General features: G+C 40.2%; 1 protein-coding gene across 13 annotated transcripts in view; it reads left to right on the top strand.

The window, feature by feature from the left end:
- The window catches only part of PTPRC (protein tyrosine phosphatase receptor type C), a 65,895-nt gene extending 59,263 nt beyond the window's left edge, over nt 1-6,632 (top strand). For all 13 annotated transcript variants that reach the window (XM_074832735.1, XM_074832734.1, XM_074832731.1 and 10 more), the window contains 8 exons: nt 430-579; nt 1,015-1,105; nt 1,452-1,585; nt 2,567-2,701; nt 3,027-3,149; nt 3,560-3,738; nt 4,418-4,553; nt 5,358-6,632. In XM_074832735.1, the coding sequence (XP_074688836.1) occupies nt 430-579; nt 1,015-1,105; nt 1,452-1,585; nt 2,567-2,701; nt 3,027-3,149; nt 3,560-3,738; nt 4,418-4,553; nt 5,358-5,630 (1,221 nt within the window). In that variant the 3' untranslated portion in view covers nt 5,631-6,632. The remainder of the gene's footprint in view (nt 1-429; nt 580-1,014; nt 1,106-1,451; nt 1,586-2,566; nt 2,702-3,026; nt 3,150-3,559; nt 3,739-4,417; nt 4,554-5,357) is intronic.
- The last annotated feature ends 20,367 nt before the right edge of the window (nt 6,633-26,999 follow it).

Raw genomic sequence — 26,999 nt, 5'->3', positions numbered from 1 at the left:
TCACAAATGCAAAATTGAGCTTGCATAGTCAAACTTAATTTTCAAATTCTAAAAACTGTCTGTTTAGGTGGGATTTTCATTTGGGTTGAGAGTACAACAAAAGTTACAGACTGATGCACTGCATGTTTTTGACTTATTTAAGCGTTTTACAGATCTGTCAAATCTTAATTGAATATTTCTTGAAAGACATTACACCTATTGGCAGAACACTTTTCATCCAACACTCTAAATGTGCTCCAAAATGTCTAATTAGGAAGTCATTCTCTTTTTTAATACTTACCTTAATGCCTATTTAACAATAATGTTTAATATTATTAGCAATAATAACATCATGGGAATAATAGTTTCTTATAATGTTTCTAAAAAGTGATATATTTTTTTAACTCTTTAATAACTTCATTTTTAAACCCTTCAAATGGGAAACACCAGTCACAGTACATCCTTATCCATCAAGCGCTAGTGGAATACAATCAGTATGGAGAAACAGAGGTCAGCCTCTCAGAACTGCATTCCTATCTTAACAATCTGAAAAGAAAAGATCCTCCAAGTGATCCTTCTCTGCTGGAGGCAGAGTTTCAGGTAAATAAAGATCACATTCTAGTGTCCTTACCTCCCACTTACATTAGAAGGTGCCTTGCACAATAGTCATAAGATAGAGATACCATATATAATCACTTCTGTGATATTTTATTTCTCTATCACAGAAACAGTGTCTTTACCTTCATGAAAAAAGCTGTAAATTAATGAAATTTTATTCCTGCTTTTGATGTTAATATTTTTAACAAAGATAGGGAGCATAGAACGATTACTTGTGTCTATGTGTGTGATTTCCTGTGCCATTGTACATGATATAGCAGGCATTTTTAAACTATAGTCCAGATGTGAACAAAGTTTAAAGAATTAAAGGAAGATGAGAGGCACTGGGAGATGAAGACTGGCCGTGGGTGTCCAGAGGACACAATGATCCCAGGAACATTTTAATCAAGCATAATAGCAAACATCCTCTTTCTTTAGAGATTACCTTCCTATAAGGGGTGGCGGACACAGAACACTGGAAACCGTGAGGAAAATAAAAGCAAAAATAGGAATGCCAACATAATTCCGTGTAAGTATTTTCCATGAATCTTCCTTTATTTTATGTTATCTTTTGTAAGAAAACTTACTAAATTTTGAAAAATTGAGGGCAGTAAATTAACTGAGATGTATTTGATTGATTAATTTTCTCAACACTGTAAAATTAGAAACTTCTTATAGTGTTTTAAAAAGGAAGAGATGAGTTTTTAAAAATGTGAATTATTTGGAGCGTTTATTTCAAATAAAGTGGCCTTTGTCTGTTCAGTCTGTTGTGAAAGGACTAGCCTTTTTCTATCTGTTTCCCCCTGCACATGTGGGGGCAGCCCACCTCTAATGATCAACAATGTGGCATGACAGTGACACTTTGTCTCATGCAGATGACTTTAACCGCGTGCCAATCAGGCATGAAGACGAATACAGTAAGGAGGGTGAACATGATTCAGATGATTCCTCAGATGAGGACAGCGACTCTGAAGAATCAAGCAAATACATCAATGCTTCTTTCATAACTGTATGTATTTAGAGGATCCACTATAAATATTTCACAAGCTTTCAGCTAAAACTATATTCTAGCTTGAGCTCTTATTCTCTTATTGGCTTCACAAACAGAAGAGGATTTACCTGAATAGGGGAGAAAGATCTGACAGTCAATTGACGAATCCATTTATAGTTTTAATCATCAAAATCTTCTACGTTTTGCTGCAGTAATAAGAATAATCGTTTTCCCTTGCATGGTCTTAGACTGTGCAATCTCAAATAGTGAGACTAAACATAGAAACGCTTTTTGTGTGTGTTATGTTTAAAACCACTAGCTCTCAGACTGGCCTCATGATAACGTGTAATTCTGTTAGTGGGCATCTGCCTATGTACAAGTTGATCTATGTTAATATTTTCCCTGTTAGTGAAATGTGAGCGTAGTTATTCACATATACAGGACACTACTAGTGAAAATTGGGGCCACCAGTTTTTTGGTATCATATATACCTCCAAAAGAAGGAGAGCAGATATTGGTCACTAATGAAGTGATTTTAATGGCATTACTAGCCAAATGTGATTTACCAGAATCCTTTAAAATGCTGCACAGTTAGAATATCTATTCAGAGTAAATGTATTTTTACTTTTGGGTAGCTCAGTGTGAACTGACTGATGCACCAACTTTGTGTAGTATAAACTCAATTTCTTAGGGTCAAATTAATCAGTTGTGCAGAATTAAATGTTTTAGCCCTTAAAAATATGCTTTGTAGAAAATGGCATTAGTATATCTTGTTGTCAATCTGGAAGTGGTACTGTTAGGAGGATTGAGTTTAATGTCATTTGGCTCATAGAATTCCTGTAAAACCATTGTCTACTGTGATAGGCATATTTTCCCTATGAACAAAACAGTTCATTAGTTTATTTCACTGAGTATTCTTTAAATGACAATGAGTTTTGTTGCTTGACAATCACATTTCAAATAAATTTCAGAAAAAAATATTAAAACTTTCTTTTATAGGGCTACTGGGGTCCGAAAGCCATGATTGCCACACAGGGACCACTGCAGGAAACTGTCTCTGACTTCTGGCAAATGGTTTTCCAAAGAAAAGTCAAAGTCATTGTTATGCTGACAGAGCTGAAAGAAGGAGATCAGGTGAGGGCATCATCTTCACACTGACATATTAAGGGTCCTCTATATGCAAAGAAAACACTGCACTGCACTCTCTCATTCCCTTCCTCCAGTTAAGTGTGTGTTATAGGATGAGGAATTTGGATTTACAGTATAATTTGTTCTATTATTTACTTTCTTATTTTACTTTCTAATGAATTTTTGAGGGGAAAAGTGTATGATGCTATATTTTAAAATACAATAATGCTCCTACTATTTTAAAGTCAATACTTTCTGTAAGTGCATATGGAAGATGAAAGAAAAGGAGGTTTGAATGGTAAGCACTGACTTGTACTTTTATCCATTCTAGGAACTCTGTGCACAGTACTGGGGAGAAGGAAAACAAATGTATGATAGCACAGAAGTTCAAATGACAGATGTCAACTGTTGTCCTAGCTATACCATACGTGCATTTGATGTTACACATCTGAAGGTAAAAGTTTCTTTGCAAATTCCAAAAGGAAATTTTAAATTTGTTTCTGTTATAAACTTAGCCTAAAGAGAAGGGACGGTTCCCACTTCATTTAGCTCCTGCTCTAAGAAATGGAAGTATTTTTATTTTCCAGACCAGCAGCCAATCATGATAAATGCTATAAATAAGCTCAAATTCCCATTTAGTGAATTGCTGAGATGGTGGTAGTGGAGTCTCAGGAGGTCAGCTGTCTTTTGTACATTGAGCAAAGCTCAGATGTCCACTACCACGTATTCATGAGGTAGAACACACACCACCATGCGGTTCCTCAAGAACAGAATTTTTCTTTTGTAAATCAGCTGCAATAGATGTACTACATGAATCTTTATTTTAACCTGAACATTGACTACATCTCCACTGCTGTTTTTCAGACGAAAGAAACACAGAAGGTCTATCAGTATCAGTATCACAAGTGGAGTGGCTTGGACGTTCCAGAAAACCCCAAAGATTTAGTCAACATGATTCTCAACCTTAAACAAAAATTCCCAGCCAGACCAGTCACTGAGGACAACAGGAGTACCCGCAGCGTCCCGCTCATCGTCCACTGTCGGTGGGTCTGACTTCAACATATACCTTAACCTAGTTCTAAGTTCTGGGTATACATAGCAACCCCAATTTTGGGATGCCTACCTTTTCCCACAAGCCTTTACCTGTGTCTGGAGACTCAGCTGGCCCTAGATTCCTTGAATTGCTCAAACTTGACCTTTTTGATTGTAGTGGTGAAAGGTGAGCACACGTATCTTCAGCAAGCATGGACACGGAATAGGTGGTCAGAGCTAGATGCTCTTGCCTGGTACACATAGTTTGAGAAGAAATGCTAGGTCAGAGTGCTCTTGTAGCATACTACTAATGAGGATCCAGCAGAGCTTTTAGGTTCATCTCTTGCTCTAGGACATAAGCCCACTTTTTTAGGACCATTTCCAGGAATAGTCCTGCCTACCACCTAAAGCAGAGGATAACCCTGCTAACAATTGTTGAGACTGTAAGACTGAAGTTTCTAATTTCTCTCTTACCCCTGAAGTGGCCACATGAGATCCAGGTATCCTCTAATCTAGACCTGTCTTGTGTGTGTCCTACAGATATTCTTAACTGTAACAATTTCAGTCCAGTAAAAAATGTTTTGGAAATGTAATTCATTATGTAGACTTTGAAATAAATCTAACATTTAATCAGAAGACTTGCTAATTTTATGTTTTAAATTTACATGTACATTTTACATCATCTTCTAGTGATGGATCACAGCAGACTGGTGTGTTTTGTGCTTTAATGACGCTCTTGGAAAGTGCAGAAATAGAAGAAGTAATAGATGTTTTCCAAGTAGTAAAAGCTCTTCGTCGTACCAGGCTGGGAGTGGTCTCCACCTTTGTAAGTAAATCTTATGAATCACCAGAAAAAATTATGAGATTACTTATCATGGTCACTTGTAACCTTATGCATAATTTCTGCATAGGGAACACTAATTCTAATCAGGACATTCACAGCCACTCACCACTATTTGGGAATTGGCCATTGCTGATAAGAATGAAGGAATCTGTGAAATGTCCAGAGCTGCAATTCTATAACACCTTTGTGGAAGGGTACATATTATAAAATCACAAATTGCATAAATTGATGTTTCTGCAGTTGCTTCAGGGATGCATGTGCACAGTGTCCCTTAACTTCTGCAGTTAGGAGGCTAACTCCATTTCACAGGCTAGCAGCCATTGACGTGTTTTGTTTAAATCACCCCAGAGGAATTGTGTCTCTGTGGCATACACTGTGCATCTACTAACAAACCACACCTAGGTGCCATCGATGTGGGGCAGGTTATTAGATTACTTTCCTACACTCCTTACAACACATGTTGTTTACATGTTTACATGTTTACATGTTTACATGTTAGGCACTGTAAAAGGCATATTTTTGGTACTTTGTAAACCAAGAGGGTACTGAGTGACAACTTGGAATGTTTGATGCAGGCAGTTACAGAGACATTACATACACTTGAAATCAGAATAAACCATAGAAGCAACACACTGTACGCCAAAAACTGCGGAAGCTGCTTCATATGCAGTCTTGCATGTTCAACTACATGGTACATTTCAAAATTTAAGAAAACAGAGAAAGAACAGGCTTGTTCTTGGGCTCTGATCATTTCCTTCATACTAACTTCTTCTCTCTCTATTTAAGGAACATTACCAATTTCTGTATGATACCATTGCCAGTACCTACCCTGCACAGAATGGACAAATAAAGAAGAATAGCCAACAGGAAGATAAAGTTGAATTTTGCAGTGAAGTAGAAAAAACAGATCAGGAAACTGATTTGATCACTATTGATCTTATCCCAACAACGCCAGAGGAAAATGAGCTTTCTGAAGTATGTGCTGATTCTAAGGCTGCAGATAGCACTAAGGGAATAGAAAGCTCTACAAATGGCCCCACAACTCCAGTTCTAACTTAAGAGGCTAAACTAAAAAAAAAAAAGTGCTTTTTCATGTGCAAAAAATCATAAAATAAGAAGTATAAGGTTCTTCCTCTTCCCGCCTTTTTTTTTTTTTTTTTTGGAAAATGTTTACTGTTATATCAGTTTTTCAAAGGTACAAATTTAAAGGAATACTTGAAACTTGTAGAGAGTGACAAAGAACTGTGATATTTTAATTTTTGTGTAGATTTGCATTTAATACTTCTTCAGAAACCTTTTCACTGTTTTTATACATTTTCTTTTAAAAATATGTACAGTGTAATACTATACTGAGAAGAGGAAATTTTTTGACTTCTGTAACAAGGAGAGAAGCAACTCAGAACAAGATCAGTGTGTTGCAAAACTTTGGGTCTGTCTTCAAAACTATCAGCAAGTAAATTAACCCAATTGGTAAGCATATATTCTAGCATTTCCAGAGAGCTGACCAAGCACTGCTTTAGTGAGACTCCGTGGAACTTGTGGGACTTTGCCAAACAGTTTTAAGGACTTATCATTTGCATCATGTGACAATTCCAAGGAGTTCAGATGTATGGAGAATCTGTAAGTCCTCCCAAATCAATGTGGAATAGAAATGTTTGCATTTTTCTAACTTGCCTCAAGGTGTCCTTGTTGCTCCATATATATCAATCTGAGAGTTCAGAGAAGAGTTTGGAAATTGGTATTTGAATGATTGCAATGATTCTGATAGAAAACACAGTCTGTTTACTCTTAGAGCTTAAAATACTGCGTGCTTGCACATTTATTTCTTATGCTTACTGTTATTTAAAGGGACTGCTTCCATGAATGCATCTAATCTGTTTTCAGAATTGGAAAATATTTAGATGCTTTTCCCCTAAACATTGTAGATTTTAATTGGTACAGGATTTTTTTATTTCAATATGAGGTTTTGTATGTTACAGTTCTGATATTTTTACTATTTCTTGCTGGATTTTAGCCTACTGTTTTTAGAACAAATAAAAACCATAATTGATAGTTGACAAAGTGGAAATTATTTTATTCTATTGGACTCTGCAAACCGATTATTTTCTTCTAAATCTACAAAACCTTGTGCTGTCGCATACATGGATAAAATTTACAAGTTTCAGTAGGAAAACACACCATTTAATTCTTATAAAACTGTGTGTGAATGCAGGTAAGTGTCATGATTTGCTCATTACAGAGGAAGGAAACTTCATTTTTCATTTGTTTTAAGTCATTAAGGAACAGTCACTCAACAGATTCAGTGCTCTTAGTTTATCACTGCATATTCCTAATCTCTCCTTACAAAACATAACTGAAAATACTTAAGAGAGCCATGTAAATAACATGTAAATACACAGTCACACTTGGTTAAAACATTAATTTAATTTTACTGTTACTCTAGATCAAATATTTCATTCACAATTACCAGCTCAGACAAATGCTTCCTGGCAGTCCTGCTTGAATAAGTGGCAGCAAACAGTCACAGAGGCAGTGGGATTCCCCTGGGCTGCCCGCTGAACTGCCTTTTCAGCTGAATCTGTGTTAGGGGATAAACTAACAAAGCTGAGGGGGTTACCTGTGGAGAAAAAGGTCTTGAGACTAAATGTGAAGATAATCTAAAAAAATTGTAGGCCCAAAGCCTGTTGGCTATTTTTAGAGGAACATGTCAAAATTGCAAATTTTTAGCATACCTTTGAAGATCAGAAAGATAAAAAGCCTTGGATGCAGATCGACTCACTGGTGCTCATTGGATGACAGAGAACAATTAATTTCTTTTTCTTCTTCTAAGATTTGGCCACTGTAAAGCCCCTCTAGCTAGTTCAGGTAGTAAAATAAAGAGGTCAGGGCAGCTACCTATTGGAACGGTGTGGGAGACAGAGGCTAGTCACACTTTTAGAAATAACTGAAAATGTTTCCCAAATCAAAAATTGGGCCCAAATTTTCATTTTGTGTAAATCTGAGGACACTCATCCACTTCAATTCCTTGAAAAATGGTTCTGCAGCTTTTTAAGCTCCTGCAGTACCCAGGCTGTAAAAATTCTGGAGGATTTTCTTTTGCTTAAATTGTTTTCTAGAATGATTTCAATGTTCATTTGACTGCATATTAAAAAAAACCCAAAAAACGTATACCAGTTTAGCACTTGATTTGTGCATGTATTTTGAAAGAAAAGTCCTGAACTATGTTAAGTTTTGACTCACGTATATCTTCACTATTAGCCTAATCAGAGAAACAAAGCCTTATGTTAAAACTGAGCTCATGTGCCTAGTGTAAACCACTTTGGGAGTAAAGTTCCTTATTGGCACAAGAGGATAAACTGAGCTCTTGGCTTTTAATTATTTTCAAATTAAATAACATTTTGTACAATTAAATCTCATTAAATCCCCGTTGTGACAGTTGAGCCTGACTTAACACAGCTTAGAAGTTCTGATTGCTTCTAGGAACTCTCTATGATGTACCAGGGATGGTTTTTTGCCTTCTCTATTGTCATCTGAATTTCAAAAATCCACTGGGTGGTGACACAGAACTTGTGGTCATTATGGTCATTATGCTGGATGCTCCGTAGTCACTTGGATTAGTCACTTGTAGGCTTAATTTTAGGTCTCCCAGCAACACAGTGAAGCATACTACATGGGAGGCATGAAGCCCAAGCTAATAAACTCTGCTAGAAAACTTCTGGCTTTGTTAGGGCAAGAACAACATTGTAGCAGGCTGGAGACTTGGCATAGCCTAAAAGGTGAGAAACAAACGTGCGAAAAAAGATGCAAAACGTTTATTTTCTCAAGTAGAGCTAAGCTGCACAAAGACTGATAACAACTGCCTCAAGCTAAGACTTAGCTGCTGCTCGGAAGTGTTTTATGATCTGAAGTCCAGGATGAAAATAACTAAGCAACAGATCAGCTGGGAGACGACTTTGAGCAACAAACGAGGGTAATCAAGGGCTTATGTGACTAAAGGGACTGGATTTCTCCCACAATTTTCTAGGTAGAAGCTGATATAAAAGTGGGTATGGAAAAGCAACAGTGCTGTGTTAGCTGAGTCTGGTGTGGGAAGATGGGGGAGTGGAAGGATCCCAGAGTCTCCACAAGATTCTGCTTCATCAGGTAACTGCAGTGGGGAATGAACTGTGTGTTTGTTTTTGTTTAGGTTTTTATGTTTGTTGTGCTCTGTAATGAACAAGGTAGTTATATTAAAATCTTTTTCGGAGGTGGTGCATTATGAATATCAGTCACGTCGTGGTTCCCAAGATAAATGTTATACACCACAAAAAATGGCCAGTGCACTGAGCTGTGGTGCCCAGGGATGCTGTTCAAGGACGTGTTTGCTTTCTTGCACCGCAACTTCCACTGCTGTGTTTGGGCTCTTGCAGGGCGTGTTTGTGCTTCTCCTTCTCCCACACACACACGCAGCCAGCATCCATGAACTCCCCTCCTCCGCTTCCAAGTTGGCTGGTGGTGCTGGAGCCCACAGTCCCTGGCAGCAGTGAGCTCATGGCCTGCTGGGACGGGAGCCCTTTCTCCCCCTCGCTCCAAACTGAGCTGCTGGGAAGGAGCTGGGGGATACACGTGGGAGCCTGAGGGGTTGAACCAGGCTCAGAGGGTGCACGCTGGCCCCTGCTCCATGTCTCACTGCTACTGTCAGGACATCACCTTGGGTGGGGGGAAGTTTGCCAGAGGACTGAAGCAAGCAATGGGTTTCAAGCTTTTCTGCAAAACAGGAAACCTGTTAAATCTTGTACAAGAGGCACAAGCAGAGCTGGATAGTGAGTCTGTGACACATGGCAGTGGAGCTAGGAGCTACAAAGGGAAGTCAAATACTAACATCACGAGCTGTTTGTGTGAGATGCGAAGAAAGTAAGAAATGATAGTGGCTCAAGACAGGTGTCTCATTAAGCTGGAAATTATATCCTTTATTTAACATTCCTCAGAAAAACTCTCCAGTAGCAATGCTTATCTCGTCGACAAGGCATCTTGCTTTTGTAAACGCCCAGTTTTTTTGACGTTGTACATTCTCCAGATTGCCTCTAAAAGAATATCAGAAAGTCCCCGAGGGCTCTACATGCTGTACCACAGCTATTTTTCCATACGTAAAGCAACTGTTTGCCAAGAACCAGCATGCTGTGTTTTAGACTAGGGAAAACCAAAATAGAAGAAAAGAAAAGTTTCAGCTACAGAGTACAGCACATTTCTATATACATCAGCTCTACTTAACAAAAAATGTAAGTCTGAAGAACGGAACCCAATAATTTTAAAGGTACAGCAAAGTTACAACAAAATTTTTTACAAAAGCTTTATATGTCAACCTTTCTTTTCAATGCAAATGAAAGGATGATGAGTACAAAATGCTGAGCAAGTTTATATTAAAAGATCTCCTTTATAGGGACAGTAAAATAATTATTTAGGAAGGATACTTAGTACAAGTTATTGTAAAATATTAGTCTCATTGTTTTAACCTTCGTGAAAAACAGGGTTTTAATAAGTAGTTATGTCCTCAGACTCAGGATTGTCAGCATCAGCAATGCATAACATTACTGAATTTTTGAAATTAACATAAAAAACTTTTTTCAGAGGCAAAGGCATATAGCTATTTACAGCTGGGTCGTCTCTTGAATCCCACAGCTGTGCAGAACCATGGCTGGCAGTACTAATGTAGTCGTGTGACTGTCTAACATACAGAGAAAAAAATAAAAAGGAATTTTACTTTGGACTACTTTATCACTCAGTATCAGATTTTTGGTTTTGGAGATGAAACCTCGTAATAGGCTTGACCTTGCCTGGCAGTTAGCTGAGACCCAGAGGTCACACACGAGTATTCCACAGTCCTTGGGGTAGACCTGGTGTATTTTCAGAGCTCAGCCGCCAGGCTGTGCTAAAACTCTTCAAATGCCTTTGCCCTGTTCCCAGAGTTCCTGCAATGCATTCTGCTTGCTCCATTTCAGTAACGTGGAGCCATTTGAGGTAATGAAGAGGTCATTTGTTTATACAGCACTGCAGAGATTGGGTCTATCCAAAACCAAGCACTAGCTGAGAGTGAGGGAGTGTGTGTGCGTGTGTGTGCGCACGTGCGTCATTCATAGCCTTAAGTGTGAGATTACATCCTCAACCAGACATCGATGAGTTGTTGATTTGGCAGCTGCTCAGCTTAAAAAAAGAAAAATAGGAGAAACAGGGATGATGCGGTGGGCCTGTGCTAACTTTTTTGTGGGGCAATGCAACACTGAGACAATATTGGATTGTGTCGCTGATGGGCTTTATAAGAGTGGTCTTCAAAAATGAATTTGCAAAAAATAAACTATAGATGAGGTGCAGGAGACTGCATGCATACAGGGTGCTTGTGTTGTCACAGACTCAATTGGTGCTGGCATCAGTGGCTGCTAAAAATTGTCAGCTCTCCTGATGTTGCAATATAAGTCAGTGTGCATGTTCTTCAACTGCAGAGAAAAATGGTAAAAAAAATGACAACAGAAAGTTACCACTGGCAAGACATTTGGCAAGAAGTGGCAATTTTGATTTTTGTTTTTTTAAGAAAGAAATAATGACTAATTTTCATCCTAGTTTACTAATGTTAATATGTCATTTTGAGAATAACAATATCTTGTTCTAAGTTTAGCACTGTACTTCCTTTTACTCCTACTCTTTTCTGAAATATTTAAATATATTATTTTTAATATATCATTATGTCATTGAAACCACTTCAAGACTAGAACAGTTCAGTATCATTATGTGTTTCCTTTTTCTATGCTGCTTTCTTAATATAATTTTTATTCAGCAATAAAATGAAATTCTGACTTAATGTATTGATTTAACATAAATAAAATTCTCACTGAACAGGAATTCAATTTCTTAAATGGCATTAATAAATTATTGCATGAAGAGTTATGTCTCCTTCCAAGACAGCAAGGCATTTCCACTATCAAGTAATGCCTTGCCCTGCCCCAGTCACAGTGGAAAGACTTTCTGTGGCTGTGCAAGGCAGACAAGGCTTGCAGCTCCGCCCCCTGCAGCAGATAGTGCTACTCTCAACTCAACAGTACAATTAGTCAGAGTCTCTGACCTTTCCTTTTGTAGCTCTTACTTCACTTACTCAACGTATTTGAATATTTGTATCAACGTTCTAGGTTTTCTCCTTATTTGGGATATTTAGCATTTCACTGACTTGAAGAGCTCTCTCTTTTCTGCAATAGCCTTTCTCTCCCATCCCAGTCCCTATGACGATCCTCCCTGCTCCCTTCCCCACCCCCAGGTGCTGGGGAGCAGCAAGAGCCAAGTGCCCTGCCAGGGAAGAGGAGCCCAGCTGTAGAACGAAGCACAGCTGACAGGGGCGGGACAGCACCCAGGTGGGAACAGTCCCACAGTGCCCAAATATGATGAAGCAGAGAAGGTTTGGTGACAGTAACCAACATCAGACAGCAGTCCACTGCTGGCCAGGCATGTGCAAAGCGATGGAGCAGGTCTGAGGTCAAGGAGCCACGGTGGTTAAGTCAGGCTCAGCCACAAGCATGGTCAGCTGCAGGAAGACCTACAGCACAGCAAGTCTAGGCAGGGCTCCTTACATTAATGCCTCTTGTTTCCTGGACTGTGTCAAGATATAAGTTTTTGTTACACCTTCTTCTCTCAAGGTCTTGGACTCCACTTTAGAGTTGCTGGCTGTATAAAGTGCCCATGCCACCTGGCTAGACATTATCATAGAATCATAGAATGGTTTGGGTTGAAAGGGACCCTAAAGATCATCTAGTTCCAACCCCCCTCCAATGGACAGGGACACCTTCCACTAAACCAGGTTGCTCAAAGCCCCCTCCAGCTTGGCCTGGAAGGCTGCCAGGGAGGGGGCAGCCACAGCTTCTCTGGGCAACCTGTGCCAGTGTCTCACCACCCTCACAGTAAAGAACTTCTTCCTTAGATCTAATCTAAATCCACCCTCTTTCAGTTTAAAAGTTGTGGAGGTCGATCACAGAATCACAGAATCATTCAGGTTGGAAAAGACCCTTGGGATCATCGAGTCCAACCATCAGCCCTACTCTACAAAGTTCTCCCCTACATCATATCCCCCAACATCTCATCTAAACGACCCTTAAACACATCCAGGGATGGTGACTCCACCACCTCCCTGGGCAGCCTATTCCACTGTCTGACCACTCTTTCTGTGAAAAATTTTTTCCTAATGTCCAGTCTAAACCTCCCCTGTTGGAGTTTAAAGCCGTTCCCTCTTGTTCTGTCACTAATTACCTGTGAGAAGAGACCAGGACCAACCTCTCTACAATGTCCTTTCAGGTAGCTGTAGAGAGTCATGAGGTCTCCCCTCAGCCTTCTCCTCCTCAAACTGAACAGCCCCAGCTCCTTCAATCGCTCCTCACAGGATTTATTCTCCAGGCCCTTCACCAGCTTCGTTGCCCTCCTCTGCACTCGCTCCAGCACCTCGATATCTCTCTTGTATTGAGGTGCCCAAAACTGGACACAATACTCCAGGTGTGGCCTCACCAGTGCAGAGTACAGGGGGACTATCACCTCCCTACGTCTGCTGGTCACACTATTTCTAATACAAGCCAGGATGCCGTTGGCTTTCTTGGCCACCCGGGCACACTGCTGGCTCATGTTCAGCTGCTTGTCAATTAGAACCCCCAGATCCTTTTCTTCCAGACAGCTCTGCAGCCACACCTCCCCAAGCCTATAGCGATGCATGGGGTTATTGTGGCCCAAGTGCAGGACCTGGCACTTGGCCTTGTTGAAGCTCATTACTTGTCATTGTATGGCTTTTGTTGGAGTCTACAACATACTGATTCATGAAGACCTCATACCAGGTTGGTAAGGTAGAAGATGTCAGCGCAGTATCCCAGCAGCTGAACTATTGTATCATGGTGCATAATTCCATGGGCTCTGCTTTACTGTTTCTGAAGACTGCTGATATTTTATATCTTATATGTTCAGATGATAGGAAAACCATTGACCCTTGTAAAATCAATGCCCTGGGCTGAATGCCAACTAAATACTTGGACTAAAACTTGAAACTTTATTGATAAAAAGTATTAGTTGATGAAGATCTGTGCAGAATTTAGAGTTAAGAGTTAAATATAGAGAGGTGAGAAAAAAGCTTTAGCTGAGTTCATTGACTTATAGATAGGATGCTCGTGTATATTTTCATTCAAGGCCCATTACTACTCTTTGAGCTACATCTGCATCTTCTGCATCCTAAGTGAATCCTTCTGTCATCTGGTCAGCTGAGGTTTTATTTTGAAAGCTCCTCTTAGACAAGATAGGAAAGAAATAGCCGCAAACCAGATATCTTGTTCTCAACATTTCCATCTTGCAGGAACAGCTTTCTGACAGTGTTTTATGAGAGTCACAGTTTCAAGCTTGCTAATTTTGAATTCCTATTTCAGTACTTGAAGTCATGAACTGCGCACTGCTGCACAGAAATGTATTAACAAGCACCACATCTCATTTTCTGGACTCTTGTTGAAGGACAAAGCTATATAATGTGCTGTATAATTGCTGTTTACTGACAGAGCTGTCTCTCTCTTTTTGTTTTTATCAAATGAGAGAGTTGGGATATCAGTTACTCCTCCTTTTTTTCTCACCTATGCCCAAACAAGGAGGACAAGGTTCCTTGTCCCAATAGATGTATGTATCCAGAGAGCATCACAACTCATGGCAGGCTACAGTACAAACAGGTGGTTAAGTTCTGGCTACAGTAATTTTTTGGTCTTAGCCATTTTGAGTTTTAAAGACCTTGAAGCCTAGGCCACTCTTCTAGACTAATACATAGGTGACAGGCAGGATTATGAACTGACGTGAAATGGTGGTCTCAGTCCTATTCACACGGGAAAAGTCTGTTTCACTGTTAGGGCAATAGCAGCACTCTGCAAATTAAACTGCTTGCCATATATACGACTGGACAAAATGAATGGAGATTGATTTCAAGAATATCAGGGCCCATTGACAAGGTTTGTGTACTTGTAAATGTCTTCTTTGGTGCACACGCTCCATGGCCTTCCTGGAGGCTCCTCTTCATAGTGAGGAGCTTCCTTAAGCCCAAACAGAGCAAGCATGAAGCCAGCAGTGGTGCTAGCTGTGTGACAGGACACTTCTAGCAGGAGGCACTGTTAGAGAAGGAGTAAGGCAGCTTGACAGAGATGGCCCCATGCTCACATGCTCTTTTTATGAAGACATGCTCAGGAGTCATCAAATGAATGCTATTTATCAGCCGTTTCAATGTCTTCTCTCTTTTGTCCTCCAAAGTCTTTGGCTGGAGCAGGTGGGTATGTTTGTCCTTGTATTTATGGAATTTTCTTTTGCTTTGGTTCTTTCTACACTGCATTTTTTCTAAAATTGCATCCAGCACTCTATTACTTCAAGCTTTTGCTTGTAGCTAAAAATATAAATAAATCAAGGGGTTGTTTAGTTTAATTCCTGGTGCTGTGATTTTTTTCATCCAACTGTCATGAATTAGTCATTTCTTTGCTCAAAACCATCAAGTACAAGAGCATCCAAGCTAAATACTTCAATAAATCAAGTTTGATAAATAAAATAGTTATAACTTCAAAAATCTAAGATAAATAGGAAGGAGAGAATATTTTTATAAGGTTTATTCAGGTTTCCTTGGCAAGAGCTTGATGTACAGTAGACATCCCAGCCAGTACTTTCCCCTGCAACCTGACACTCTTGGCTGAGAGACACCACAAACACAAACAAGTGACCGTGTGATGGTAACTGCTCTGAACAGCTACAACTGTGTGCTGATGGCTCCTCTGAAGTGCTCATTCCTCACAGGCAGAGATCACATAGATCATAAAGGCTGTTAGAATGTGGCATGAGTAACTCAGCCCACAAGCTAGAATGGGATATGCCTCCACAGCAGGGAAGTGGGCTGTACGCAAGAAATAAATGCAGGTGTCCAGCTGTTCTGCTGGACTTCTAAATTAGAAAAGGGCACACCAGACTTAGTGAGGAAGATATTTTTTTTTTTTAGCCAATTCTATAACTTTATAGCAGCATTTAAGGGAAAAATTACAGCGTGCACTCATCATTTCTATGGTAAATTAATAAAATCACATGATAGGAAGGAACACATTCACTCCCTTTGCTCCCTTGTACTGGTTCCCTACATGTTGTCCTGTAAAACTGAAGCATACATATTCTGTAAGGCTGCCCCGTGAGCCTCAAAAGATCAAGGCACCTTCCTCACAGAGGACTGAACTATGCAGGGCCAGCAGTACATGTTATAACAAATATCTGAGCATTTGTTGTTTATCAAGGACTAAGGAGAGCAGAAGGTTATATTAAAGAAGAAAAGAGCAAATTTTCCTGCTGTGATTATTTTGAAGTAAAGGACGAGCCCAGTATGTCAGAGTTCATCACTGGAAAGGAGAGCTCTGGAAACTGAGGATGTCTTTTCCTGTCCAAAGAGGGGATGCTGTGACAGTTAAGTGTGTCATCTTAGTCCTCTGTTAAAGAGCATTTTTGATGACGTTAACCAGACTTTGGAGGGCAGCTGTTATAAAGTGCAGCTCAAGAAACCGTGCTGCCTCAAGGCCTTGGAGCAGCCTTTTTACTTTTATGTCTTGGCTAATGAATAGACTGCCCTTTGGCATCTGTTATATAAGCCAAGAGCTTTTTAAGCCCAATGCATTTCACATTCTCTTGAAAAACAAAATTTTTGACCCAATAGGATAATGCGTAAGCAATTCCCTGAGTTATAGCCTTCCCTGAGTTTTCCCAGTATGGGTTTTTGCTCCACAAAGCATATTATGAGCATGGGGAAAGAAGTCCCATGGACAATCTGCTTTTGCAATGTTGCTTAAAAGTGTCCAGTGATGTCAATATGATCACACCATTCTTCTGAGCCAGGACTCTGTCCTATATCAACTGAAATTAGAGGGATTATTTCCAATGATTTTGCTGTGCAGTAAATTGGGGCTTAAATAAGAGAAGCAAGTATGAATAGATTACATTCGATATTTTTTTTTCCCTTCAGTAAGAAAGATACTGACACTCACAAATACTGCCTCTATGCAGAAAGTTTCCCTCCTGTAATAAGCTCTTTCTTCTCCCCAAAACCAAGGGGAAAACAGAGGTCATCTGCATGAAAATGTGCATTTGGCACACTACTGTGCCTTGAAACAATTCAGTTCTTGGATTCTGCTGGCCTGTAAGTGGAGAACAGCACAGGGTACATTTGTGGTGGACTCAGTATTAACTTTCACATTCAGCTTCTTTAAGAAAAACAAGGTACAAATAGTAATCTGTTTTAAATTTTACCTGGAGCCCACTGTTAAATTGGTCCTCAGCCAACACCAATCTAAGAATATGCTTTCCTGCTAATTTGGTTTGGTGATAAGATCCTTGCCAGCAGTATATAGTGGGAAAACTGTATGTGGTTAGCCTTGCTTCCTTGGCAAACAGGCACGCAATTTGAACAGCAAGTGGGAAATTCCTATTGACCTAGTTATACTGTTTTTCAGAGTCTTACACCTGTTTCTTTTTTCAATACTCTCTTCCTCTGCATCAGTTGTTTCTTGGGGTTTTTTTCTGCATGTGTAGAAGATCAAAGCAAGAGGCAACATGAATTTGCTCTTAGAAGTGGCTTCTGCTACATCAAGATTCAGTCTAGTAGATAAAAAATTGGCATGTAATAAAAAAAATCCCCCATCATCACAGATACAACTTCTGCTACCTCATGGTTTATTTTTGGTTAGGGCCAATTACATAAGTGCAGTTGGAGGACACACAAGTACCTGTTACAGTGTCAGAGTTAAGCAACAGGGAAGTATAATTAAATGTGCTGTTCTGGTGGGCTTCAAACCTATTTGCAATCAAGCAAACCATTGAGCTTTTCAGCAGATTTGGCACTCTCCCCTCAGAAGAGGTCCAGTACTGGGCCAGCAGCCATGTTTCACTGCCACTCCTGACTGAGGTGCGTTGAGAGACATGTGTGGGAGATTACACAGGGTCTGCTTGCACCAAACATTGCTCTGGCCAGGATTAATCTCTCATTTTTATGAGCACTAAATTTCACCAACATTTACCCCAAATTAAAAAACTTATAAGAATGTACTACTAAAGCAAATAGACTTTGCTTTTTATGCATAAATAAAGCAGAGTTTTATTTAATCTTTGTTGCCTTGGATGAGGTGAACATGGTATTAGGTGCCAAACCTTTCATGGCCTCCTGGATGTACCTGAAATTAACTCTTTGAAAGGAAGTGACAAGTCACATACTGGTTTGCAGTTTCTTTCTATCTCCCATATAACTAGGGCAAAACTGTCAAAAGCTTGAATGTAATTAATAGTCTATGTACAATGTATGTTCACTGAAATGCAGGTATCCGAAAGTGTCATACAGTGGAGCGCAGCGTAGGAGCTCCTCAGCTAATGCTGAACCAGTGAGCTTGGAGCCATGAACCAGATACAGCATAGCAATGTTATTCCAGCAGTCTCATTAGAATTAATTAGGCTGTCTGAGAGGCAGGACAGATTTGCCTGGGCAGACTGCAAAGACAGAGCAGCTATAGAGCCTGGTACCTGAGCAAGTTTACTTGGAGTGATACGGAAATGCTGTCAGTGCTGAGAAAATTGTACCAACTTAAATGGGTGCCAGATCACACCATTTATTAGATCAGTTGTCTCAAAGACACATGCACAAGGCTGTATCTAAAACAAATAATTTTGCTCCTGTGCTTTTCCATTTTGGTATAACTTCAACAGAAGTGAGTCCGTATGCTTGCTTGAAACACCATTCTCTATGAATTCAGCAAAAAAGGTTAAGTTGTAGTAAAGCAGTTCCCTTTCCCATCTCATATGCACATACAAATATTAAGAATGGAAATAGAAGTAGGAACATATAGAAATGTATCAAAGTAGAGGTCTCTAAGATTGATCCATATGCTCACTAATCTATAATAATTAGATTTTACTTTAGTAGAATCCTTTAAATGAATGTTTGGCAAACTGTACACTTGTATTTTATTTCTGAAGTCTAAACAGTTAAGTAATAGTTAAGCATATAAACTCACATGCATTAGCTTCCAGGAGAAAGGAATTTGGGAACATAATCTGATATTAAGACCTTTCCAGGTAATGCGAGCCTTTCATCTAATGGGGTTCTCTTGGATCAGAGCTGCTATTGCCAGGCACTGTAACTCCAGCTTCGAGGACAGAAGACTAACCTGGACATGTATACCCACCAGGGAACTCTGATGGAGGCTTAGCTCCTTCCTCTGCCCTAGTCTTCCTGTGTGACTCTGGGCAAGTCACTCTGGGAAATAAAACACAAAGGCTGTTTGGAAAGTGAGGAATGTAATACTTTGAAATAGTATTAAGTTATTGTGAGATAAAAAAAGCATTGAAAGACTGTGAAGTTATCTTCCGTAATGGAGAACAAACAGGGATTTTAGAAAAAAAATACTGTTATGTGGCTTGTTTTTATAAGAATCAAAGAGGAAACAGGACATAAATGTGAGTAAGAGAAAGTGTTTTATATACACATACCTATGTGTTTATATACACATAACTATGACGGGGTTGGTAAAGAGGAGTTGCTCTGGTAGGCTAATGCCTGCCCACATCCTTCACATTGTACAGTTCTATCTTGATCCTACAACAAAGTCTGCGTGTCATAGGTGAGACTTCTGTATAGCTCTATATGACACGCAGCTGCTGCTGCATTATAAAGTACTCAGGGCCAGATGCTGTGGTAGTTTGGCAGAGTGAGGCAGAACAGGAATTAGGACTTTCAGAGCTATCCATTAAATTTACATGTCTGTTTCAATTCAGTTAATGGAATAAAAATCCAAGACTGAAGATGTCAATCAGGAATCTCTGGAGAAATACAAGGTAAGATTTAGGTAGCTCAGAAAGTAGCAGATAGTATCCACATTTTTCTGTGCAAAAATGTGCTGTACATATTCTGTGTTAAAAAAAAAAAAAACTCAAACACTTACGAGAAGCAACACTAATGGGGAGACATGTTAACAGGAGTGCTGATTCATATCATTAATATGGGCAGGCAGAAACTGTGGAGAGTGAAAGGAGCTGTTGGAGCATGCTTTTCTTGAGAACACACCTAAATTAAGAGGCTGAGACATGTGTTTCATAGTGTTGGCAATCCAGGTGTAACAAATTTCCAAGATGACTATTAGTGAGTACTAACAGCTAAAAAAGCATTTCTAATTTCTTGCTGAATATGGAGACTTAAGTGTCAAGATGAACAGGGGACTGTAAGCAGAAGTGAAGGTCAGTTGGGATACATGTGCAAAGTAATGCCCATTAGCAGGGAAAACATAAATGACTTCCAGACATGATGGGGTTTAAATCAAGTGATTTGATTTAAGAAAAAGAACCAGGAATGGAGAGAGTGGAAAGATCATCTCATACTTTCCTAGTGCAGAATTTATTTACTTTTCATGTCAAAGATTTTTGTCTTGGACAGTGGATCTTGGATCTGGTTTTGTATGGCAATCTCTATCTTCCTGTATTTGGTTTTCTTTTGATGTATTTTCGAATAATGTTAATTGTGGAAAAAACACACTCCCCTATTATTTTTCTTTTCTGAGTGCTACATTGTTTTTCATTTATGGATCAGTTTCGTACTGTAATAGAACCAAAGACATGATAGGATTTTATTTCCTGAATGTGATTGATCAATGTCTGAAAAAATTGCTTTTTTATTTCATTGGGACTGCTTTGCAAAACAGAAGCAGGGATTAAGCATGACTTTCAAGAATTTTTGTCAACTTTACTACTCTGCTCCTTTCAGTTAGAGGCCAATGATCTGCAGTGGTTGAACAGTTAGACACATGACATAAAGCATACTAGATCTTTGTGCATTTTTAATAACTCTTAGGTATCTTGCTAGTAAAACATTCATTTGTTTCATGTTTGATTTTTTTTTCTCGTTTTTTTCACCTGGAAATTCTCTCTGAATTTTAACTAAGGGTTGAAGAGAAAAGCTAGAATTTTTGATTCCAAACAATAAGACAGGGTTCAAGGATGTATATTTTACCTGTTGACTTATTATTAGCAATGTTTATGATGAAAAAGTTAAAATGGTGCTTAGTTTGGCTACTTTCTTTTCACCAAGCAGCCCGGCTCCCAGGTGCACCTATGGCATCTAAAGATGTGAGATTCATGCTACTGAATTTTGAAAAACATTTTCTTGCACATTAAAGAAGTATTTTTGCTAATAATTATAAAGTGCTGACCCATTCACAAAGCAGGGCATCAAAGCCAGTGAAAGTAGTGACACTCAGATCTTGAAAATGGAAGGTCTCCAGATCACATCTGAAATATCTGGAGTGCTTTTTCCAGAAAACACTCTGCAAATCACTGGTGCTGGTACCAGAACTCTGGCCAGCCAGGCAGATCAGGTAATGTATTAATCAGGCTTGAATGCTGGTGGGTTTTTTTTGTTTGTTTGTTTTTTTAACAATCATTCTGTACTCCACACATGTAATTCTACAAGTTTTGTTGATTTATGAATCTGATTTATAATGTTAATTAAAACTGTGTCTGGGAACACTTTGGAAATGCATATTATTTAGGACCTGTGTGAAAAACTTCTGAAGGACAAGGGAACATTCATTCCCATGAGTTTTCCATCTGTCTTTCACATGATAGTTTGCAATGTGTAATAAGCTTCAGTAGGTATTTGAGGAATACTTGGAATCTGTATCTGTGCTATTTTCAGTGGAAGAGATGGCATCAGAAATGAAATAACAATTTATGTTGTACTGGGTTTCTGTGGCAGGTTTTGGTAGTGGGGGGGCTACAGCGGTGGCTTCTGTGAGAAGCTGCTAGAAGCTTCCCCCATGTCCAACAGAGCCAATACCAGCCGGCTCCAAGAGGGACCCACCAGTGGCCAAGGCTGAGCCCGTCAGCGATGGTGGTAGCACCTCTGGGATAATAGATTTAAGAAGGGGGGAAAAAACCACCTCCGCAAGAGCAACTGCAGCCGGAGAGAGGAGTGAGAACATGGGAGAGAAAGGACTCTGCAGACACCAAGGTCAGTGAAGAAGGAGGAGGAGGAGGTGCTCCAGGTGCCAGAGCAGAAGTTCCCCTGCAGCCCGTGGTGCAGACCCTGGTGAGGCAGCTGTGCCCTGCACCCATGGACGTAACAGGGTAACAGATCTCCACCTGCAGCCTGTGAAGGAGCCCACACCAGAGCAGGTGGATGCCTGAAGGAGGCTGTGACCCCATGAGAAGCCCACACTGGAGCAGTCTGTTCCTGAAGGACTGCGCCCCTTGGGAGGGAGCCACGCTGGAGCAGCTGGTGAAGAACTACAGCCCATGGGAAAGATCCATGTTGGAGAAGTTCATGGAGGACTGTCTCCTGGGGAGGGACCCCGTGCTGGGGCAGGAGAAGAGTGTGAGGAGTCCTGCCCCTGAGGAGGAAGGAGCAGCAGAGACAACGGGTGATGAACTGATTGCAACTCCCATTTCCTGTCCCCCTGTGCCACTGGGGGAGAGAAGGTAGAGAAATCAGGAGTAAAGTTGAGTCTGGGAAGAAGGGAGAGATGGGGGGAAGGCATTTTAAGATTTGGTTTTATTTGTCATTATCCTCCTCTGATTTGATTGGTAATAAATTCAACTAGTTTCCCCAAGTCAAGTGTCTTTTCCCTACGACAGTAATTGGTGAGTGATCTCCCTGTCCTTATCCTGAATCATGAGCCTTTCATTACATTTTTCTCTCCCCTGTCCAGCTGAGGAGGGGAGTGATAGAGCAGCTTTGGTGGGCACCTGGCATCCAGACAAAGTCAACCCACGACATATGTGTCTCTGACCACTTAAATAAAAAGAATTTGTTAATATTGTGTCAGCTAGATAGACAGTAGAGGACTTCTGGGTCCTAATCTTTCCTCTAATATACTTTCTAGACAATACTTGTCATGACTGACTCTGGTGTCCGCATCAGGCTCGCAGAACCTCATGATCCCATGGCTATTCTTTTAGATGTATGCACAAATCATGGTGTGATAGAATAACCTTATTTTCTGCCCTAGGATACAGTTATGTGCTGTGTCTGGCCTGCCCTTCTCACAGAAGCTTTCTTCAAACCAAATGCCTTTGCTATTCTTGGTGTTTTGAGCTTGAAGTGCTATTGGGCACAGCAAGAATAGCCAGCTGGAAAAGGAGGCAAAAGGCAGTCGGAGTGCCCTCTCATGCTGCAGTGTGCCCTCTCAAGCAGCCTGGGCAGCCCAAAATGAAGGAGAGCCCTCACCCGCCTATGGGTAAGGAAAGCAAAAGTATATGGTCCTAGGCAAAAGTAAAAGCTTTTGGCTATTGCCAGGAAGTTTGTATCCCTTGCTGATCCGTGTTATGTCTGTTGACTGTTTGCTCTAGGACCTTAGCTCCAGGATTTATCCCTCATACAGAAATGACAGCTGACAAGTAGCTGCACCAGCCTTTGCAACATTCAGCTCTGCTGCAGGTAGTCAGAGGGGGCCGGCAGAGCACCCAGCCTCTGTTCCAGGGCAAAAAGGGGTCAGCAGGCAACATTTAAGTCAGGCAGGGGTCACAAGATGGGTCAGGATCAAGTCAAAGACTAGAAAAGCTTATGCAGGCTGACTGTGGAGCAAACACCATGCTTGATGTTCCCAGTGTGGCTGTGTTTAGGATGTCCTAAGGCTCTGGACACAAAAGTGTTTTAAAGGGATTGTATGATATATCCCTTCTAATACTTTATGAGGCTATTTATAATAGTTGAATGTCAGGAGTTTGGGATTTTTTTAAAAAACAAAGAAATTCTAGCAGTAGCCTTTCTTTTTATGGCAGATGGATAACATGAAGTAGACTATTACTATTTCAAATTGGCATGTTCTATTAAAAATGAGTTAGGAGCTACCCTGTAATGCCTCCAGAATCCAACAGAGCTAATGCAGCTTTACACTAACATTACTGAGAGGAGAAATTGGCCATTTTTGGACATCAACATTTTCTAAGCAAAGGGATATTGCATCTCCAATAAGGCTTCATAACCCCTCATTAATGGGATTTATGGAACTTGAAGAGAAAATGGACTGCTGGGCAAGAACTTTATTCTTTTCAATCTGTGCAAGATAGTGATATGTACCTTTTATATTTAATAACAAAATACCTGCCTGGAGCACTGTTTACACTTTTGCTTGTATATGCATTATGTCTGAGTATTTTATTTCTATTTATATCAGATAGCTATACTGTCTGTAATATAATACGCTATACATGAAGAGTTTTTACAGTGCTTAGTAAAGTTCTATCTACCAAAAATTGGATTTTTGAGTTCTTAAATAGGGCATTCTCTGCAATAACTTTCCATCATCCCTTCCAACATTCTTTGTCTCTTTTGAAAGTCATGACTGATTAAAAGTCTAATGCAACAGCTGTTTGTGATCATATGATTGATATGTTTTCTAGACAGATGCTGAGTATTAGAAGCAGAAACATTCTAAATTCTTTGCAGTGCTCAAATAATTTTGAATTGGTACTTTTTAAAGTATCAGTAGGACAGAGCTGCCAGGCAATGTGGATTCTTGATGTAGTCAATTAAGAATTGGTGCAACTCAAGAGATTGATCACACCACACAAAAAAAACCAACCCTGTTGGCATGACTTTGGGAGGTGAAATTCTTTGTCTGCATGAATCAAGAAGTGCTCTGAAAACTTTTAACAACTCACTATACCCATAGACTACTGTGCAATTTATTGTTTTGCTGCTTAATATCAGAAGTGAAGTCCCCTTATGAAAACATTAGCATTAGCTGACCACTACATAATAGCTAGCTGAAGGGTGGTGAAACCAGTAGAAGTTGCAGGAGGAGTGCAGGTAGTGATACAGCATTTGAACAATTTGCAATATGGAAGACATTAAACTTTGTAATTGCCTCCAAAAAATTGAAACCCTTGTGGTCAATCAAGGGCAGAAACATCCCTGATGTCCATTTTACTCAGTCTCTGAAGAGTAAGCAAGCCCTTGGAGGCCCAGTCCTGCTCCCACCCCTTCAGTGACATGTCCCCAGTTAGGTAATGTGGGCTGAAGGCTGGCAGAGCAATCAGCTTCCTCTGAGGCCCGTCCTGGGCATTTCCATCTCCCAGTTGGCTGTACGTTTAGGAGCCTGGTGGCTCAGCTGACCCCTGAAGACCGCTCACGTTTAGGCACTTCAGGCAAATAGCCTAATTCCATTCTGTATTTCCCACTCACAGCTGCTCTCTGCCAGACGCTGACAGGAGCCATCTCCCTGCAGCCACTGTGGGGAGGGTGGGCCTCACACAGCGTACCAGAACTACCTGCTGCCTTGGGGCGCAGTGTACCCCAACTGTCTGCTGCCCTGATCACTCCAGCTTGAGGAAGCATTTCAGAGCACCAATCCTCACCCAAACCCACACCATGAGCCTGGTGCTGAGGCACTCCCTGCTGCCAAGAGCAGCACCTCAGAGATCCCTTACCAGCACCCACTGAGCACAGCTGGCTGGTGCTCTTTACAGCTTTGTCACACTCCATAGTTTGTAGCTCACAGAGCAGAGTAACTCCCTCCAGCCCTTATTCCCCACAAGGAATCTGGAAAAGTAGCTTCAGCAAAAGTTTGCAAGACGGAGTGGCCCTGAGGGCACAGCAGCTGTGTGGATGCTGCCTGGGTTGATGTGCAGCACCTGGGCCCAGGCCAAGACCAGCACCTTCCCCTCGGCAGAAGCTATATAGGGCCAGTCTCCAGCCAGCAGCAAGTTCTCTGGGGAAAGTGCTCAGGCAGCACCTCAGAAAGAGCTGATGTACTCAAGTAAGTTGTTTCTGTTAACAGCCCTTACAGCCCTGACTTGCTGCTAGAGTAGCTATGTGGGTGGTGGGAGCAAGGAGAAGGGAAAGTTTCCTTGTCTGGAGCTGACTTGGGGCCTTAAACAGTCTTGCTTCACATTTAGGGTAAGGTTGCTCTTGCTGCAGTTGTGTATGCTTGTGAAAACTTCCCTGTGTAAATGTAGTCTCTGCTCTGTTGTTTCCAGGCTCTTTGTTTCACTCAGCTGCCCTTGTAGTTTGAGGACACTGTGGCTATGTATGTGTGCTGTGATGCAGAGAGGAGGCTTGGGCCCTTAAATGGTATATACGGGGAAACTAGGGAAAGGCTTTGATGAAGTTGTGCTCTAGTCCAGGGTGATGTGAGTCTTAACAAATATTCATGAGGGAAGTTTGAATGATGCCCTTATCTTTTGTACATGCTCTTGGTATCACTGGTTGTCTCACAAGGTTTTGTCTTCCTGGTGTTGTTACAGATAATGAGCTTGGGTAAGATATTCTTCCTATAACAAACTAGCCTCTGAAAAGTAGCTGAAGGTGTTTAATGCTTTTTAATGAGAAATCTTCAGTGACGCGGCCTTCCTTCTGAAAGATGTGTAGTGTTGACAGTCTAACTGTATATACAATTTATCTTTCTTGGTCCTCGGAACATTTTCTTCTTTTTCTTTCCTTACCAGTAGGACTAGAAGTTCTACTTGGATTCCAAAATTTTTATTATTTACCTCTGCAGCCTGGACAAAGAAATGTAAAGTAAATGCATAGCTTGCATTCACATTTTATCAGACCTGCACCTTAAATTGGTTATTATCAGTTGCTTAGATTAAGGGCAAGGGGGGAGAGGGAAGAAAGCTTATTCCATTTTGTAGAGTAAAATTCTCTCTGGTATTTTTATATGCTAAGGCTAACATAATGTGAAGTTTGAGAACCTAGTCTTGCAAATAATCAGAACTTAAATAAGGTGGTGTTTATCCACTCCTTGTTATATTTCTAGGAGTATCACTTTTTACTGATAGAAGAATTCAGTCATAGAATGATTGTTATATAAATTAGAGAAGCAAAAGCAACGTATCGGTTAACAGAGATAGGCAGTGAATTTTGATTCTGAGAACACTGCAATAATTATGCTCTCAGCTATCAAACATTGTGTGTATGCTATGGGAACAAATAATAAACAGTATATGAAATGGGCATTATAAAAAAGCCTTATTCAATGCAATATGCAAGACAAATAGCCTGTGTGTGTTAAATCTGTGTCTCTTTAATATAGAGCTTGAAGAAAATTTCTGCTCATAGAAATTTACTTCTTTTATTTGGTGTTGAGCCCAATTTGGCAGTGATGGCCTTGAAAGTCTGACTCAAATGCAAGACCAAGTAAATTTGCTTCCTGCTTAGGAAAAATAAAGGAAAAGAACAGGACTCGACACCTAAAGAGAGGCAGAAAAGGGCTCTGAAAAGAGGGGACAGGGTTTAAAAATCAAATATCTAACCTGAGTATTCTTATATTTGTGAAATCATGCTTTTGGTACAGAAAAGGCTATGTTTCTTCTGTAACTATTGTAAGTTTCCCTTCAACTAGAAACTGATTATAAACACAAATGTACAAAAATTTGTATAGATAAAAAGGTATGCATTCA

This window comes from Strix aluco, chromosome 8 (assembly GCF_031877795.1).
Source record: "Strix aluco isolate bStrAlu1 chromosome 8, bStrAlu1.hap1, whole genome shotgun sequence".
NCBI lineage: Eukaryota > Metazoa > Chordata > Aves > Strigiformes > Strigidae > Strix > Strix aluco.
This window is presented reverse-complemented; position numbering and strand designations above follow the sequence as displayed.